This window comes from Macaca mulatta, chromosome 12 (assembly GCF_049350105.2).
Source record: "Macaca mulatta isolate MMU2019108-1 chromosome 12, T2T-MMU8v2.0, whole genome shotgun sequence".
In the NCBI taxonomy this organism is placed as follows: Eukaryota; Metazoa; Chordata; class Mammalia; order Primates; family Cercopithecidae; genus Macaca; species Macaca mulatta.
The window spans coordinates 147602069-147621919 of record NC_133417.1 but is presented as its reverse complement, the minus strand read 5'-3'; the positions used below and the strand labels follow the sequence as shown (position 1 = coordinate 147621919).

General features: G+C 55.4%; 1 protein-coding gene across 2 annotated transcripts in view; it reads left to right on the top strand.

Annotated features, from left to right (window-relative positions):
* Positions 1-19851, top strand: part of LOC100429145 (contactin-associated protein-like 4) — a 209846-nt gene that overhangs the window by 102507 nt on the left and 87488 nt on the right. For both annotated transcript variants that reach the window (XM_077956691.1, XM_015111578.3), the window contains exons 4-7: positions 9391-9538; positions 17122-17325; positions 17980-18164; positions 18747-18890. In XM_077956691.1, coding sequence (XP_077812817.1) covers positions 9391-9538; positions 17122-17325; positions 17980-18164; positions 18747-18890 — 681 coding nt within the window. The remainder of the gene's footprint in view (positions 1-9390; positions 9539-17121; positions 17326-17979; positions 18165-18746; positions 18891-19851) is intronic.

Here is a 19851-nt window from a genome sequence, read left to right as displayed (position 1 = left end):
GACCCCGTACCCAGCACCATGGTCCAGGCAACCACAGTGGGGCCTCTGCAGACCCCATACCCAGCACCGTGGTCCAGGGATCCACAGTGGGGCCTCTGCAGACCCCGTACCCAGCACCGTGGTCCAGGCAACCACAGTGGGGCCTCTGCAGACCCCGTACCCAGCACCGTGGTCCAGGCAACCACAGTGGGGCCTCTGCAGACCCCGTACCCAGCACCGTGGTCCAGGCAACCACAGTGGGGCCTCTGCAGACCCCGTACCCAGCACCGTGGTCCAGGCAACCACAGTGGGGCCTCTGCAGACCCCGTACCCAGCACCGTGGTCCAGGCAACCACAGTGGGGCCTCTGCAGACCCCGTACCCAGCACCGTGGTCCAGGCAACCACAGTGGGGCCTCTGCAGACCCCATACCCAGCATTGTGGTCCAGGGATCCACAGGGGCCTCTGCAGACCCGATACCCAGCACTGTGGTCCAGGGATCCACAGGGGCCTCTGCAGACCCCATACCCAGCACTGTGGTCCAGGGATCCACAGGGGCCTCTGCAGACCCCATACCCAGCACCGTGGTCCAGGAATCCACAGGGGCCTCTGAAGACCGCATCCCCAGCACCGTGGTCCAGGGATCCACAGTGGGGCCCACAGGGGCCTCTGCAGACCCCATACCCAGCACCGTGGTCCAGGCAACCACAGTGGGGCCCACAGGGGCCTCTGCAGACCCCATCCCCAGCACCGTGGTCCAGGAATCCACAGGGGCCTCTGCAGACCGCATCCCCAGCACCGTGGTCCAGGGATCCACAGTGGGGCCCACAGGGGCCTCTGCAGACCCCATCCCTAGCACTGTGGTCCAGGCAACCACAGTGGGGCCCACAGGGGCCTCTGCAGACCCCATCCCCAGCACCGTGGTCCAGGAATCCACAGGGGCCTCTGCAGACCCCATCCCCAGCACCGTGGTCCAGGAATCCACAGGGGCCTCTGCAGACCCCATCCCCAGCACTGTGGTCCAGGCAACTACAGTGGGGCCCACAGGGGCCTCTGCAGACCCCATACCCAGCACTGTGGTCCAGGGATCCACAGTGGGGCCCACAGGGGCCTCTGCAGACCCCATACCCAGCACTGTGGTCCAGGCAACCACAGTGGGGCCCACAGAGGCCTCTGCAGACCCCATACCCAGCACCGTGGTCCAGGCAACCACAGTGGGGCCCACAGGGGCCTCTGCAGACCCCATCCCCAGCACTGTGGTCCAGTGATCCACAGTGGGGCCCACAGGGGCCTCTGCAGATTCCCCCAGAGCCATTTTCTGCACCCCCACCCCTCCCAAATTGTGCAGTGATGCTCTTGCTGGTGGTTTCAGCCGGGCCAGGCCCCTGAGTGCATGGAGGGTGCTGGAAGGGGGAAGGTACAGAGTCAGGGAGCAGGTTTCACCCACAGTTCTCTTCCTCTGGTTTCGCCCACACTGTCTTCGTCTGGGCCAGGCTTGTGCATCCCCCAGTCATCACTCCAGCATGGGGCTCTGCATGAGCCATGCCCTCGGCTCCTGGGTCACCCTCTCCCTGGGTGCTGGCAGCACCCCCTTGGGTTCCTCACCCCCACCTGCACCTTTGCTGGCTCCCCATCCTCTTGTGACTGGGTTTTAGGTGCCATCGGCTTTGCTGAAACTCTGAACAAAACACTAGGCAGAGCTCAGACCAGGCTGGCCAGGGCAGCCCGGGAAGACACCAAGGCCAGATGGGAATGCCTGACTCCAGTGAGCTTCTAGGTCCAAATGGCATCCTGCTGTTCAACCAGCACAGTTTTAAAAAGGGCGAGCTGCGTAAGTGAGAGGAGAATCCCTCTAAAATCATCACCAATGATGTTCCCGTGGGAACCCACGCCTGTGGCTTGGTACACGCTTTCTACAACATTTTCTTTGAGTATAAAAATGAGATCACATGTGCAACTCATCAGTATTCACATCTAGAAACTTAACGCATGTTTATCAAAAACAAACAAAAACATTCTTTAATGGGATTCATCATTCTAACCAAGCATCCCTCATGTATTTAAATCAAATGCTCTCTGAAGACATACGTGCTTCAGAAATAAGTGGAGTTTAACTCTTTAATTCTAAACAAAAATGGCAAATGCAAAAGTTTCTGAAAGGAAATTGTTATCAATAAACTTCTTATTGACAGGTCATTTTGGGCTGTGATGATCTATCTGGACCCCAATCAGAAGGCATAGGTTACAGAATTCCAGAGACCATCTGAACAGCCCAGGGACAATATAATTGGTTTTTATTTGTTCCCATTTTCAATTTAATTGTGTAGAAAATGTAAAATTATTTAGATATCCTGAGTTAGGATATTATGCTTGGTTATTTAGATTTTAGTAGCAGGATTGACAAACAAAGGGAAATAAGGATTTGACTAATCTTTAATATTGGGCATTAATTCCTGAAGATATTATTTTAAAACCAGTTATAGCAAATTAGCAGACGGAAAACCCTACTTTAGGTCACTCTTATACATCACCAAAGACTATGACTTACTGAAACAGATCATTTATTCAGCAATAATCGGTTTTGATTGTTAAATTTTAAGAGTGATTGTGGAGATGGTAAAGCTATTGGCTAACTGTAGATATTACGGCAAATTGATCTGATGTCTGAGGACAGAACTGAGATTTTCCTATGTCTCCAGTAAGTAAAAACTGTAAAGTGTCAGATGTGAGTAGGCTCCGATCGTTAGCACCAAACCCATCGATCCTTACAACCCCTTCAGGTAAACCCTTCATGCAGCTTTGCCACAACACAGACCCCCAGTCCCCATCTGTTAAGACAGCAGGAATCACACCACCTCTTAATTACACATCTCTGAGCTAAGCTTCAACCCTGCAATTCTGCCTCACTCTTCAGTTGCCTTGCTGTATCAGGGTTTGAACTTCTGAAGGATGGCTGAAGGTACTGTACGTTCAAAGAGAAAAGTTATTTCCATTTATTAGAGAAAACACATCTTCACACTTGAGAAAATAAAGCAAGGATAAATCTTTGTGGCTGTCCACTCATTCATAATTGTCTTACTCATGAGAATCCGGGCCCGCTTTGGAAGATTCAAAGCCAGGTTTGAATATAGGGTACACCAGACTCTGCGTATTGTTTTTTTCTAGACAATCGTTATTTGGTGTAAGAGATGAGACCATCACACTAATAAGTTCCAAAATCTAGGTCACCAGGTTCCTCAGAACATATTTGATTCCATTTATTTATCTATAAGAGCAATTGTTCTGTCTGAGAGCTTAAGGAAATAGCTACAGTTATATATAACTTTCAGAATGCAATTTCTTAAAATTCAAATAAGTTGCATTTGTATGAATCTAAGACCCGAATATATTTAAAACAAATATAAATTCATTAAATATTCTTTTAACAGAAACAAGATTTATGAAATGACACATTTGTATGCTACTTCTCATGAAATATTAAAGCAGATGACAGCGTCAGAATGTGTATTTGGAATGTGTATTTTAAGGGCTCCTTAGAAAAGTGACTGATTCTGGGCAGGGACGGGTAATGCCCAGGCTGAGCTGGGAGCACCTTCTGATGACACCAGACAAGAAAGCACTTTGGTGCTTGAAAGGACTCACCTAAGGGATTCTCATGTGCAGATGTGGAGCCGTTTGAACATAGGAAACGGTAACAACCACAGTGGATCCCATGGGAGCATTAAACCATCAGCATCTTACAGTCAGAGGGAGGAGAGGAGGGAGGGCGTTCTGACGGGAGGACATTGAGGGCCCTGGCTGTAAAAACGCTAACGATAGAGAATTGCCGTCCTCTAGACCCAGTGCAGTCATTGACCCAGGTGAGGATCTCAGCTGGCGCTGAGACCGTTGCATACGCTGCTTCCTGAGCAAGATGTTCACAGGCTCTCAGAATCAGGCCGCCCTTATTAGTTACTTGCAAAGAGAAAAGTCACTTCCTTCCCCACATGATCAGAATTAATGTCAACAGGAGTGGTGTGTCTGAGTCTGTGCCTCATGAGCCACAATAAAAGGCCCACAAGCCCATTCATGTCGTGTTCTTGCCAAAAACGTGTGGCTAACCCTGGCCATGAGGGACCCTCAGACAAACCCAGAACATGCCAGGGGCTATGGGTCCCCTGACTTAGACACTTCAAAACATCAAAACCATGAGCCAAAAACACAAGATGGGCTCTGTCCTGTATTTGGGGAGAAATTTAAATATGGGCTATATCCTATATATTATTATTGGCTTGGTGTCAACAATGATATTCTAGTCACTTTGGAGAAGGTCTATTTTTAGGAGATGTGCAGTGAGTTTAGGATGAAGGATGGTGAAGTCTACAGCTTTATTCAAATGGCCCCACAACTACCAGCCATATGTGTGCATGTCTGCGTGTCTGTGCGTGCACAGGTGATATGAATGTGTGTGCATCCGTGCCATGTGCATACACACGTGTGGGTGTGTGTGAATGCATGGATGTGCACACCTGTGTACAAAGAGAGAGTGTGACAGAGCCAAAGACCAGCGACTCCGGGCTCACAGGTGAAAGCTACACCATCTGTGCATTGTTTGGTGTAGTCAACACAAAGGTTTAAATTTTTTCCCCCCAAATTTAGAAACCTTAAGTTTTCCTTTTAGGGAAATGAAATACAAAATCTTTTCTCAAACAAGCAAATAAAAATACTAATTAGCGTATTTTGCTTCCATTGGGCTAACGATGGAATGGGCAGCTCGAGAGCCCTTTTTCCCTTTTGGCCTCTAATCCCACCAAATAGAGCCCTGCTTTCAGAATGGGAGGTCAACAGCCTAGGCTGATTTCCTTAATATCTCTTGTCATTAGGGTTCAAAATTGCTAGTAGTTTTAAATAAAATTTGCATTTGATATCATAAGCATTGAATGATATGTTTTTGATTATAGGAGCTGCTATTTATATCTTCTCTCTTGAAAGGGACGCATTGGATATGAACCCCAAGTCTGGCTCAGTGGGTTCAGCGGCAGGAACGGTGACAGTAGCCACACAGCAGCCTTGAAGTGGCCGCTCACCTGAGGCCTCACAGTGGGCACCGCCCTGGTGGCCGCGGGACGGAGGCATCTCCAGGCCTGTTTACAGACAAAAACCGAGGCTGGCAGTGAGGAATCTCGCAGGTGCTTGGGACCAAAAGGCTCATTTGCGAATCATCCTGCGAGATCAGTCTTAAGTCTCCGTTCACAGGTGTGGCCGGACAGTCCTCGCCTTGGGGGCTGCAGGGATAGTGGTGACACCTCCTGGGATGTACCGTGCTCCCACGGTAGCTCTCGCTCTCTGTCCATGGTCCTGTTTGATGAGGACTCCTGGGCTCAGACACCAGTCCCCAGGGTTACTCCGTTAGGCAGGGCAATGACCTGCTAACTCAGGGCTCACTGGAGTAGAAGACGATAGACAGGAAGCTCTGCTCGTCATGCTCATTGATCCAATTATTACAGAATAGAAGAGCCTCCTTCCTTGACCTCAGTGCGGTGAACTGTGATTATGTGATCAAAATGTACAGAATCAGAAGGTGGGGCACATCCAATAAAGGGCTCATTTCACTGCTGCCTTCCTGTTCTGCAGTGCGTGGAACTCGGGGTCTCTAATGTTGGAGGCTTAAGCAGGGCTGCTGTTGGGCTTAAGTTGTGACTTCCTTTGACACGTGATGGAGGCTTGGATGCGGAGTTTTTGCTCAGGCTCCAGGTAGAAGGAAGCTTAACTCAGGCTCTGGGGCCTCTCTCCACCCCTAGCATGGGAGAATGCATCAGGATCATGTAACCATGTGGTGCCGTTGATTGAATACCAAGAACAGAGCTTACAGGCCCAAAGTGAGGGCTTCCGGATGGATTTAAGAGGTCCAGAGGGGCTGATGGAATCCTTCATCCAAGGCACTTAAACGTATTGTTTGCAGGGTAAGAACAATATCAGGACACTTGGAAAGTTTTGTCAGTTTTGATTCTCTTTCTAAAATGCAAATTTAAATTTCCACCTGGGAAAACTATTCAATACTCAATTGACTTTCGAAACAGGGATTAGAGCACTCGAGGATGCTCTGTGCTCACAGAACTGGAGGCGCGGAGGCTCTCCCAGACCAGGCAGTGATCAGGTGTAAACCCGGGTCCCTCGTGCACCTCCGAGGCCGGACTCCAGCACTGACAGCTGTCAGGATGATTGGCATGGCGCTGAGAATGCCGCCGTTGCTTGGAATTTTAATGCTAAATCGATGCCTTGTTAATGGAGCTTTTTGCGTGGAAGTTACATGACTGTATTTTGCTTCGTGTTATTAAGTAACAATTAAACTAGGAGTCGAAAGGCGCCTGTCAGAGTGACCTGGTGAAAGGCACCTCTGACCCCGGTGAAAGGCACCTCTTTCATCAATGTGATCCTCATGGGAAAAACAGACCCTCAAAACAGAAATCCCAGGGAGGCCGACGGAGAGTTCCCACAGAAGTGTTTTCCTGCTTTTGATGGACATGAGCAAAATTTAAATCTTTACTTTTTTCACTGAACTGTTTTTTTAAATTTAAGTGAATTATTTACACTGTAATGATATGGTTATTTTTAAAGCTGAAATTTGGTTGCAGCTTTACACCAACCCACCTCAGCCTGCAGGGGCCGGAGTGAGGGCTCTGGCCGGACGACCATCCCCAAGCTGGGCCTTCCCAGCCCGTGGCTGCCACCTCCACCGTCCTGCAGTGATGAGTCCAGAGTCTCCACGTAGAAATCCCCACAAAGCAATTCTGATCCACATTGGAGGTTAGAACAACTGTCCATGGAAGACAGAAACGCCTACATGATGGAGAGGTACCATGCACACACATACACACACACGCAAACACACACACAAACGCACACACGTACACACATGCACCCCCGACACCCATGCAGACACAAACATGCACACACATGCAAACACATGCACACACATGTACACACAGGCACACACTCATAGACACACACACATGCAAACACCCTTGCACATACACGCACACAGCCCTCAATTTACAAATATTTTAGAAAAAATTCCATTTCACATGTGATCCAAAGTATGCCATGAGGACTGGAGGCTGTGGCGGCTCATTCGGCTTCCTGAGCACCCCGGCCTCCCGGCTGCTGGGGCCAGTGGATTCCGCAGGGACAGCCCTCACCCCACTCCCAGGGTGTCCGCCCCACCCCTCACCCAGGCTTAGGAGCCTGTTGAGCCGTCTCAGATTGATCAGGAAACATGGGGTCTTCTTGCTCTTTACATTTGTTTTCTGTTGTTATTGTGAAGTTGGGAAGCTAAGCATTTTACCGTTTGTCAGACCCTTCTCACCGCTCGCCGACTCACAGGCTCAGAGAACTTTCAGCTGCGTCCACGCGTCCTCCTCACTCACAGGGCTGCCTCTGTGTTTTAATAGTAACCCGAATTTACACGCGTCCTTCTCACTCACGGCGCTGCCTCTGTGTTTTAATAGTAACCCGAATTTACACGCGTCCTCCTCACTCACGGCGCTGCCTCTGTGTTTTAATAGTAACCCGAATTTACACGCGTCCTCCTCACTCACGGCGCTGCCTCTGTGTTTTAATAGTAACCCGAATTTACACGCGTCCTCCTCACTCACGGCGCTGCAGATAACCCCTCCCAAGGTGCCCTTGACTCTGACTTCGTGAATGGCGTTTGATATTGGTGTCTGGGGATGTCCTCACATCCTGATATTGTAACGCTTTGTGCTAAGTATTTTCAACGTTGATAGAGATTTTTAAAAGGGTATCCTTGAGGAGTCTGTCTTGTTCTGGGAAACCCGACGCCCAGACTGCCTCCCGAGTCCGTGCGTGGCCTTCCCGCCTACCCCACCCTCTGTGCCCTAAGCCAAGGCTGCAGGAAGGGGAGGGAGAGGCTGGAACCACTGTGGCCCCCACACCCCGCCCCGCCCTGCCCCAGCACACACTCCTCTGACTGCGACTCCGGGGGTCTCACCCTTGCGGTTCTCGTCCTGTGCGTCCTCAGCGTGTGTTTTACGGTGAAACTCTGTGACCTGGAGATTAGGCATGAAGCTTACGCGTTGTTTTCCAAACACAAGCCTCACAGGAACGCCCTGGTCAGGGCGCTGGGATGGTGCTGAGAACATTTAGAGTGGCCTCGTACCAGGGAAGGCCTTGGGACCGGAGCCTCTGCGGGGAAGGCCTTGGGACCGGAGCCTCTCTGCGGGGAAGGCCTTGGGACCGGAGCCTCTCTGCGGGGAAGGCCTTGGGACCGGAGCCTCTCTGCGGGGAAGGCCTTGGGACCGGAGCCTCTCTGCGGGGAAGGCCTTGGGACCGGAGCCTCTCTGCGGGGAAGGCCTTGGGACCGGAGCCTCTCTGCGGGGAAGGCCTTGGGACCGGAGCCTCTCTGCGGGGAAGGCCTTGGGACCGGAGCCTCTCTGCGGGGAAGGCCTTGGGACCGGAGCCTCTCTGCGGGGAAGGCCTTGGGACCGGAGCCTCTGCGGGGAAGGCCTTGGGACCGGAGCTTCTCTGCGCGGAAGGCCTTGGGACCGGAGCCTCTGCGGGGAAGGCCTTGGGACCGGAGCCTCTCTGCGGGGAAGGCCTTGGGACCGGAGCTTCTCTGTGGGGAAGGCCTTGGGACCGGAGCCTCTCTGCGGGGAAGGCCTTGGGACCGGAGCTTCTCTGTGGGGAGTGGGGCAGCCAGACAGCATCTCCCGCTCAGAAAGTGAACCCGCCTGGCCGGCTCGCAGGCCTCAGAACAGCGTGACCAGGAGGGAAACGGGGGCAGAGGCAGAGGCTTTGCTGAGCTGAGGCCTAGCCTGGCTCCTGCCGGGGCCTAGACCTGTGAGACCCTGTGGGTCAGGGCTGGAGGCCGTCCCCGGTCACTGCCACAGCCCCAGGACAGCTGGAGGGAGTTCTCATCTCCTGCCTCCTGATGGGGTGTGCCCTGGTCCCTTGTTCAAGCCGCTGCAACGAAGCAGCACAGGTGCGGCAGCTCATCAAGGACTGAGACTCGCTTCTCAGTGCAGAGGCCGGCAGCCCGGAGTCAGGGCATGGCAAACCTGGTATCAGGGTGGACGTCTAGGCCACTCTCTGGTGGTTACCTCTCCCCCGGTCTCTCCCACAAGGACACCCATCCCATCATGGGCTCCGCCCTGAGACCCCAACACCTCCGAAAGGCTCCACCTCCAAAACCATTGTCTGGGGGTTAAATTTCAATGTAGGAACCCGGGGGCCCGTGGCTGCGGCACCGTCTCAGTCCGAGTGATCCGCGAGCCGCTTTGCCTGGGGAGCGGGTGGGCTGGGGACGGGAGATTGAAAAGAGGAGAGGGGCAGAGACCCCGGGAGGGAGGGTCCTGCCTGCAGCCTGTTCTCCTTGGAGGGGCAGACCCCGGCCACTGAGCCCCCTCTCTTGCAGGGCTTTCTGGGAAATGCGAATGCGGACAGCGTGGTACAGCACAGGCTGCGGCCGCCCCTGGAGGCCCGGTACCTGCGCTTCCTGCCCGTGGCCTGGAACCCAGACAGCAGGATTGGGATGCGCGTGGAGGCCTACGGATGTGCCCACAGTGAGTGCTTGGCCCCGGGGCATGGGGCACAGGACCGGCCCCTGCGAGTCTGCTCACAGCCCACAGCCTGCTGCCTGCGGCTCTCTCCGTCTCTCTGTTTCTCTCTCTCTGTCTCTGTCTTTCTCTTTCTCTGTCTCTCTTTCTCGCTCTCAGTTTCTTTGTCTCTCTGTCTCTCTCTGCATCCAGTTATGCCACAACACCCTCATGGCCTGTCTGCCCGGGTGCTGAAGTCTAGGGGTGGCCTGGCCGGGTGCTGAGGTCCGGGGGTGGCCTCTCTGACCGGGTGCTGAGGTCCGGGGTGGCCTCTCTGACCGGGTGCTGAGGTCCGGGGTGGCCTCTCTGACCGGGTGCTGAGGTCTGGGGTGGCCTCTCTGACCGGGTGCTGAGGTCTGGGGTTGGCCTGGCCGGGTGCTGAGGTCCGGGGGTGGCCTGGCCGGGTGCTGAGGTCCGGGGGTGGCCTCTCTGACCGGGTGCTGAGGTCCGGGGGTGGCCTCTCTGACCGGGTGCTGAGGTCCGGGGGTGGCCTGGCCGGGTGCTGAGGTCCGGGGGTGGCCTCGCTGACCGGGTGCTGAGGTCCGGGGGTGGCCTCGCTGACCGGGTGCTGAGGTCCGGGGGTGGCGTGGCCGGGTGCTGAGGTCCGGGGGTGGCCTCTCTGACCGGGTGCTGAGGTCTGGGGGTGGCCTGGCCGGGTGCTGAGGTCCGGGGGTGGCCTCTCTGACCGGGTGCTGAGGTCCAGGGGTGGCGTGGCCGGGTGCTGAGGTCCCAGGGGTGGCCTCTCTGGTGGGGTGCTGAGGTCCGGGGGTGGCCTGCCTGCGACCGGTGGCGGCTGTGCTATCACTCACTCACCACATCCACGTCTGTCGGGAGCTGGTGATGGGAAGAGAATGTTCTGGGTTGATGTGGAAGATGAGTGCACAGTGTTTTCTTCACAAGGAAGGAGCGGAGCTGGGACTGTGCAAACCAGAGTGAGAAACGGCAGGGGGGAACCCAGTGGCTCAGTGGAGGGACGAGAAGCTGCTTCTCAGGGCCCAAGGGGTGCTTGCAGCTGTGAAAAGCAACAGAACAGACTGTCCTGTCCCAGGAGAATCTGACGTGGGGGTGCCCGGAGCTGAGCCTCACTGGGACTGTTGGGGCAGATGCCCCGGGAAGGGCCGGCAGTGCTGATGTTGCCCGGCCCCCCGCAGCGGGCTCAGACGTCCTTCCTGGCCTGGCCACCGGCTCAGGGACATTGAGCCATTTTTTCCTCCTCTGACCGCCTCCACACACCCCTGGACACCTCTGAGTCCACAAGGCGCTCCCTCCAGCTGAGACCCTCACATGCAGGGTCTCTTGGATCTGGGAACATGTGGCTGTGGCTTCCCCGCCCCGGTCAGCACCTTCATGCTCCTTGTTCCCGGGCAGAGTGCCCGTTGGGGAGGAGGGACCTCGGGCCGCTCGCTCTCAGCCCTAGACTCCCTGGCTGCATGAGCAGATGGCACCCTCAAGGCCCAGGATCAGAAAACCCCTAAATTCAGCAACTGCGCTGCCGGCAACATGGGAGTTGGCAAAAGGGAGTTCGGAAGACAGTGCACCAGCAGGACTCTGAAAGTGGCCCCGGGATGGCTCCGGGAGGTGGAAATGCCAGGTCTTGCCACAGCTGGAGAGGAGACCAGCTCTTCCCACTTCACCCTCCAACCCCACTCCAGGCCCTGTCCTCTGTATGCTGTCCTGAGCTGGGGAGAACGCCTCATGCTGCTCCCCGCCCCCCAGGTTTCCATGCTCATCCTCGCCCCGGAAGATGTGGAGGAAACAGCTCCCCCAGCCTCGGTCCTGTCCAGCTCCCCCAGCCTCCGTCCTGTGCACGCTGCTGTTTCCAGGCCCATCCTTAGCACTGGGATAAACCCAGCAGCATCTCGGGCCCTGGAGGCCCAGCGGGGAGGGGGACATCCCCTGGGTGTCACCTCTGTGCCTTCTCCTGAGGGCTCTGTGGGTCTCCCATGCCCCTTCCGCATCACACCCCAGGCTTCCTCGTACACGCTTTGGATTCCTGGTGTTGAAGAAGAGTGTATCCTGCACCTTGCTGGGAAGGCAAAGAGACGTCCTGCAGGACAATTACAATGGGGAAGACCTTGCTGGGAAGGCGAGCAGACGTCCTGCAGGGCGATTACGACAGGGATAGACCTTGCTGGGAAGGCGAGCAGGTGTCCTGCAGGGCGATTACGACAGGGATAGACCTTGCTGGGAAGGCGAGCAGGTGTCCTGCAGGGCGATTACGATAGGGAAGACCTTGCTGGGACGGCGAGCAGGTGTCCTGCAGGGAGATTACGACAGGGAAGACCTTGCTGGGGAGGCGAGCAGACGTCCTGCAGGGCGATTACGACAGGGATAGACCTTGCTGGGAAGGCGAGCAGGTGTCCTGCAGGGCGATTATGCCCGGGAAGACCTTGCTGGGAAGGCGAGCAGACGTCCTGCAGGGCGATTATGCCCGGGAAGACCTTGCTGGGAAGGCGAGCAGACGTCCTGCAGGGCGATTACAATGGAGAAGAGACGGGCTCCCACCAGGTGTAGCAGAGGAAGCAGCTGGGGGTGCAGCCCACACACGGGAAGGTCAAGGTCAGGAATCAAGGTTGGGACGGAAAACGACGAAGCCAAGACCTCAGAGTGGGGGATTCTGGCTAAGTCCACTCCACAGGAGCCCCACTGAGGCAGCCCAGTGGGGTCGGATCTCAGGGCCCAGGGTTCTCTGGACACTGACCCAGCAGAATTCTCCCTGAACTGGGTGTGCAGGCCGAGGACCCGGCTGCAGGTGGAGCCGCCCAGGAGGTCCGGGGACCCAGCAGGAGCTTGGGCCAGCAGGGAGGTGTGTTGTCCGCTGGGTGCAGATGGTTCTGCCAAGATAAGCTCCACTGGGGAAAGGAAGCCCCTTCAGGCCCGGGCTGCTCTGTGCAGTCATCTCCACACACATCCTTAACACAGGCCCCAAGACACACAGGCCCCGCCACACACAGGCTCCAACACACACAAGCTGCACACACACAAGCTGCACACACACAGGCCTAGACATACAGGCCCCAACACACACAGGCCCCGACACACACATGCCTTGACACACACATAGGCCTACACACACACAGACCCCGACACACACAGGCCTCAATACACACAGGCTCCAACACACAGGCTTCGACACACACAGGACCCGACACACACAGGCCTTGACACATACAGGCCTCAATAAACACAGGCCCCAACACACACACAGGCCTCGACACACACAGGCCCTGACACACAGAAGCCGAACACACACACAGGCCCCGACACACACAGGCCCTGACACACACAGGCTCCCACACACGTGGCTTCCAGGCAGCATTTTCACTAGAGGAACCTCAGGGGGTGGACTCTGGGGTGGGCGGGTGATGGGTGGAAGGAAGCGGAGCCTGGACTGTCCCGGGGCAGGCGCCGTGATCTCTTCACGCTACCTGGTTCTCTCCGTGTGGACTCAGCTGACCACTGGGTTCCAACCCATTTCAGCCAGTTTTGTTTTCTTACGAGAGAAGGACGCTTCCGCCTTTCAGCTGTTTCTTCTCTTATCTGACATCCTGAAAACTCCGGGATTTCTGTTCCTCATCGGTCTCTTTAGCTCCTTGGGGCCCATGTTCCCTGAGTCGTCTGCAGTAGCGTCAGGACCCCCGCCCAACCCGCCCACCGATGCCTGCACAGTCCCCAACCCAACCTTCAGTCATTACTTTTTGGGAATAAGTTTTCTGAGGTACATACAGAAATGTGCACACAGCGTAAATATGTGCAGCTGCATAAGTTTTCACAACATCACAAGCATCCCCAGACCACAGAACGGAGCGTCACCCGTCCTGAGGCTCCCTGTGCCCAGCGCTGACCTTCGCCCACCAGTCACCAGTTTAGCAGGGACACGTCCCACCTTCGAACTCCTTACACAGGGGTGCTTCGGCAGGTGCCTCTCTGCTGTCTTCCCTCACCCCACCCTCCGTTACCCACCGACTCCTCCATCAGCACACGGGTCCCCCGCAAGCCCCTCCGGGCCAGGTGTCATTCTACATGCTCCCCTGGCAACTGGCTGTGTCCCCGTGGCAACCTGATCAATCCCCATGGCAACTGAAACCACCCAAGGCCATGTGGCAGGTGCTTGTGAATCTCCTGATGGACGAGTGGATGTGCAGGCGAGTGCCTCCTCGGCGAGGTGGAGAGAGCAGAGGTGTGGCCCAGGAGAGGGCTTGCCCGGGCCCGAGGCAGCCCCCGAGACCTGCTCCAGGTCGGACGCCAAACCAGGAAGGGCGGGCAGGCTCGGGTGGACCCAGCAACAGCAGCTTTCAGGCGTGAGGCTCATCTGGTGAAACGCCGCCTGCCGGGGAGGGAGCACGGGTTCTCCAGCTCTGATCATGAGTCTACAATCAACACTGCGGCAAAGCTGTTTAAAATGAGAAGGTGCGCTTCGTAAGGACGAGAAAAACAGACCCGGAGCCGCGGCGGACCTGCCTGCTGCCTGCTGTGGGCCCGGGGTCCACGGACCTGCCTGCTGCCTGCTGTGGGCCCGGGGTCCGCTGCTGTCGGTTTCCATTAGGGAAACCTCGAGAGGACATAAAACAGCGTGGGAGGGAGAGGAACCCACACTGAAAAGGAAAATGCTGGCAGTTAACAGGGTCCTCCGTGGTGTGAACTGTGTAGATCTGTGCACCCACCCGTGGAAGGCCTTCCACATCCAGGGCACACAGGAGCTGGGAGACACAGCCGCAGCCGCCTTCCCTGGAGCCTGGGAAAGGTGCATTTCTGTAGCAGCCACAGGTGGGGGCCAGGCTGCTGCTGGTGTTACGGCAGCCACTCACCAGTGGGGAGCACCAGCTTTACAAGGAGGAAGCCGGTGACTGAGGAGTGGGCACGGCTCTAGGTACAGCTGGTGACAGGCGTGGGCTTCACACAGGAGGGAGGCGGGCGATTCGCTGCCACCCCACCGTGGGCAGTGGGGACCCTCAACCAGAGGCCTGAGATGAGTTCCCAAACACTGTACCCTGAGGACCCCCGAGAGGCTTTCAGGTTTTAGAAAACCCCTTCCTGAAAAGTCCACATGTAACATACGAGCTCTCCCGTGAGCGCGTGTGTGTTTGTGCTTCGCGGTGATCAGACCCAACGCCAGGTCCTGGGGGCGATGAAGTCCGGTGGAGTCAAAGGAGTAAGAAAAAGACAGTTCGAGAAAGTGGGACTGGGGGCCATGGCCAGTGTGGAGGCTGCACCCGAGCTCTGGGAGCCCACACTGTTTATTGGTGCTCAAAGAAACAGCTAGTGAGGATGTGAGGGTTGAAAGGAAACAGTGTTATCAAGTGAAGGAGAGATAATGGGAGTGCTGGAAGCAAGGAGCCAGCATGTCTAGCAGACATGGAAGCCCTGCCTCAGCTTCTCTCCCAACATTTCTGTGTGTATGTGTGTGCATCCCTGTGCGTGTGTGCTTGTGTGTGTGCATGTGTGTGTGTTTGTGATGTGTCTGTGCATTTGTGTGTGTGCCTGTGTGTCTCTGTGTGTGCCTGTGCATGCATGCTTGTTTCTGTGTCTGTGCGCTTGTGCATGGGTGTGTGTGAGTGTCTCTGGCTGTAGCAGGCTCTGCGGGTCCCTGCGTGCATCAGAGACCCTCCTAGAGGTTGGGTTTGGAGTGTGGGGAGCCCTCGGAGGGAGTGAGGTCCTGGAGAGGGTGGCTGAGCCCTTTGTGCTCTGGGCTCCCTGCCTAAGAGGTCACCTTGTGACTGCAGCCGGGCCACTCGGGATGGCTCCGCGGGGTCCCCTGGTGGCCACTCTCCCTCCCGGTCCTGCCCACTGCCCCATTGCTTGGGGATCTGTGTTAGTCTGTTCTTGCATTGCTGTAAAGAACAATCCAAGTCTGGGTAATTTATAAGGAAAAGAGGTTTAATGGGCTCACGTTCCGCAGGCTGTACAGGAAGCATGGCGGCATCTGCTTCTGGGGAGGCCTTGGGGGGCTTTTACTCATGGTGGAGGGTGAATGGTAAACAGTCGTCTCACATGGCAAAAGCAGGAGCAAGGGGCGGGGGAGGCGCTGCGCACTTTTAAACAACAGGATCTCGGGAGAGCTCACTCACTATCCCGAGGACCCCACGGAGGGGATGGTGTTAAATCATCATGAGGGACCCGCCCCAGGATCCAGTCACCTCCCACCGGGCCCCACCTCCAACAGGGGATATCATTTCAATAACACTCAATAACAGTTCAATAACAATCTGAGGTTTGGGTGGAGACAGAGCCAAACCCTGCCAGGCTCCCAACCACAGGACTTCACAAATGGTCCCTTTGCAAACACCACCCTGTTCTGAGAATTCCAAGGCTTCCCTGTGACCCCACAGGACGCACGGCCACTTCCCAAGGAGGCGTTTCTTCCTTCCCCTTCCCCAACTGTGCACCACAGAAGAGACCGCAGCTCCTTCCGGCGACACAGCAGCTGCTCCCTTGGCGTCAGCGATGCCCTGATGTTTTCTGCAGAGGAATGAGTGATGCGGCCTGGGGCGAGAGCACGTGAGATGCTGTCCGGGTGGAGAACCGTGGCAGCGCCTGGGCCAGGAAACCGCAGGACGCCCAGCAGCCCTTGCCCATAAGGACAGGGCCCTTTACAGAGCTTGTGTGGTCACCCCCAGCCTCGGTGGGAGGAGGACGCGCCCTTCTGTGGAGGGCCCCTAACGTGTGCCTGGGTCTCCTGCGATGAGTCCGGGGTGAGGGGGTGTCACCAGGTGAGGATCTATCACGGAGGGAAAACACAGCCCTTCCAGGGAGGATGGACCAGAGAATTAGGAGAAGTCAGATCTGCCAGGAGCAGCACCCTCGTTACCCTGAGACGTTTGAATGTTCACCAGTCGCCAGAAAATGAAAACTTTTCAAGGCTGCTGCACCGAGAGTTTCCGTGTGGTTGACACTGGCCAGTGTGAGGGGCGTCCACGATTGAGGCCGTAGACGTTCACGCAGCGGCGCAGAGATTCCCAAGGGCAGACTTTGAAAAAAATGTATCTTTAGGTGCAGCAACACCTGCTGGAAGGAAAGACGCCTCGTCTGATGGCTGGACTGGAAATGCGTTCTTTGTGGGCACGTGTATTTCGTGTGGACATGCAGGCTCTGCCTGTATGTGTGCCTGTGTGCTCATGTGCCTGTGTGTGTGTGCTTGTGAGTGCATTTGTGTATGTGTGCTGCACATTTTGTGTGTTTGTGTGTGCCTGTGTGTACATGGTTTTGTGTGTATGTGTCTGTGTGCCTGTGTGTGATTTTGTATATACATGTGCATGTGTGTGCCTGTGTGTGCATGGTTTTGTGTATATATGTGCATGTCTGTGTGTCTATGTGTGTGGTTTTGTGTATACATGTGTGTCTGTGTGCCTGTGCGTATGAGTGGTTTTCTGTGCACATGTCTACGTGTCTGTGTGTGTGCATAGTTTTGTTACGTTTAATTTTAGTTTGTACATGTGCCTGTGTGTGTGTGTGCCTGTGTGTGTGCCTGCGTGTGCCTACAACACTCTGTGTGTTTAAGAATGTTAATGGCAGCATGCTAACACTTAGCACAACTTTTATCTCTTCTGCAGGATCAGAAGTGATTGATTTTGATGGAGAAAGTTCCCTGCTTTACCGATTTATTCAAAATACCAGGAGTCCAGGAACAGACATCATTTCTTTGAAATTTAAAACTCTGCAGAGTGATGGGATTCTATTCCACAGGGACGGACGGAATGGGAATTGCATCACCCTGGAATTAGTGAAAGGAAAACTCATTTTATTCATAAATTCAGGTAAAATTATCAGTCGAGGACTTCAATAATCTGATTACTTAGACATAATTTATGTCGAAATATTTTTGCATGTAATCTTTAAGCAGTCATTACGGATGCAAGGGCCTGTGTCGGCTCATGGAAATGGTGCAGGTGGGACCGCTGTATGGGAGGGGATCACTGGGCTCTCACGTCCTTCAGTGCCACTCCGTAGCTCCATCCCACAGTTTCCCAGCCCCAGCACAGCAGACGTTTCGGGCCAGATGATTCTCTGGGCAGGGCCCTCCTGTGCACTGGCGGGGGGTGGACAATGTCCTGCTCTCTGCCCCCTCTGCTCCCAATGCCAGGAGCACCCCAAAGCCATGACCATCAGAAATGTCTCCAGAATGGCCCGATGTGCCCTGGGGACAGTGATCCCTGACTGACCATCACTGTCCCATGCTACGGACGACAAGGCTGCCACAGCAGTAAGGAAAGTTCACAACACAGACAAGGGTTTTCCAGGAAAACAAGTCTGTGACAGACTCGTAAAAGGTGGTGAAAAGAGAGGGTCAAGAATGGGGTTGCCGGGGTGGGAGGGCCTCATGCCCAGGTCAGATGCAGCCACTCCCAGGACCAGGGTGCTGACCTCCCCTTCTGGATGGGACCTGACAGCATCTCCTTCCTTCTGCCCAGGCAACGCCACGCAACCCTCACCACCTGGCCAGGGTGGCCTGGCGCTGGGCAGCCTGCTGGACGATGGGCACTGGCACACAGTGCGGCTGGAGTGCTCTGGCCGGGGCCTGAACCTCACGGTGGACAGGCACTCGAGACCCATCTGGGCACCGGCGGAGCTGTGCCATGCGGACCTGGACCCTGAGGTGCGGCTTCCTCATCCTTTGCACAGACCTGGCAGCTCAAACTCCATCTAGGCCCAGGAGGAGCAGCACAGTGGATGGGCCCTTCCTGATGTTCAGGGCTGCAGATGCCGTCCCTATCCCCTCGCAGGAGCATTTGCAACATGGGCGTGAGCCTCACCACCATCACGACCTCTGTAACCGGGAAATCACTTTCTAAGAGAACCGGAAGAGTTTGGCAATGTTTCCCTTTGCCAGGGTGGCCCGGTGTCCTCAGGGCCCTGAGTCCCGGCCACCCTCCACCTGCCGTCCAGCTCCAGTAGAAACAGCCCCATCCCCTCCCAAGGGCTCCATTTGATGCTAAATTACCTTTTCCCCAAATGACAGCCGCAGAGGCTCTGGCGCCAGTTGACATCAGCTCATGTAAGATGTTTTAGAATCTATGTCTTAGATTCATTCAAAATTAACAGAATAATTTTATAGAAGTACACAAAATTAACCCATCTAGACCGAGCCTGCCCCATTTATGAATCATCAATGTTTTAAGCAAATTGTCAGAAATTGTCAGTAATAAAGAATATTACTGATGTTATGTTTTTTTCTAAGATCAGCTTTGGAGGGATTTTAGCACCAGGAAAGCCAATGGTGTTTCCAAGGAAAAACTTTCGTGGATGCCTAGAAAACATTAATTTTAATGGAGAGGATGTCATTGGTTTGGCCAAGCAGCAGGGACCACAGATCCTCGTCACGGTAAGAGTCCCCCGAGGAAGTCGGTGCCTCCAACTCCCAACTGTGTCCTTGTCTAAGGTGAGGCTCGTGACTTTAACAGCCTCCTCCGAGCAGCTGCGAGCACAAGCAGACCGGCGTGAGCACAACTCATGCTGTTTCTGGCATGAGACGAAGAGACCTGTATTTGATTAAAATAAAATTAAGCCTCAGTGCATGATTTCCTTCTGTGGAGGCATCATCCCTCCCCAGAGGCCAGTCTTTTGGCGCATAATTCCCTGCAAGCAGCTTTGCTTCAGGACCATGGCACATACCGGAGCCCCTGGTTCCCTGGGGTTAAATATCTTGGTGTTTTCGAGACATTTGGAATAACGCTTCTGCCATGGAAGTTTGAACATGAGCATGAAACTAACATGCTGTGCTTTCATGTCGCTAACACGCCAGTGCAACGGTTTCGTTGACTGACAGGGGACGGGCGGGTGCATTTACACCCAGGGAGGCCGGCTGGACCCAGGACCAGCCTCAGGGCACATCTGCAGCCTCAGTGCTGCCCTTACCCGGATCCCTTTACCTGGTATCCTGGTTAGAACCCCAGTCTTCCGGGCTCTGTTAATGGGGTCCACTCCTGAAATTTATCTTTTTTTTCACCGTGGGCTGAGCCCCGGGGCAGGAGTCGGCCGCTGAGGCCTGCCCCGAAATCCGGGTCCGTCTGTGGCTCCGCCCTGGGACCCTGGGCCGCTCACCCCGGCACGCAGGAAGCGAGCTCCCCACGCCCAGTGGAAAACACGTTTTTACCACGTCTGCGTCTCCGGGAAGAGGGTGGGCCGGACCCAGGGCAGCAGAGGCTGGGAGCGGGGCTGTGGGCTCGGCTGGGTCGTCCTGGGGTCTGCCGGGTGCAAGTGTGGGGCCCGTGGGCACCGTGGAGTAGGGGACGCGGGGCATCCAGATGGGAACAGGCCAAGCCTGGTGGGGCCGGGAGGGATCC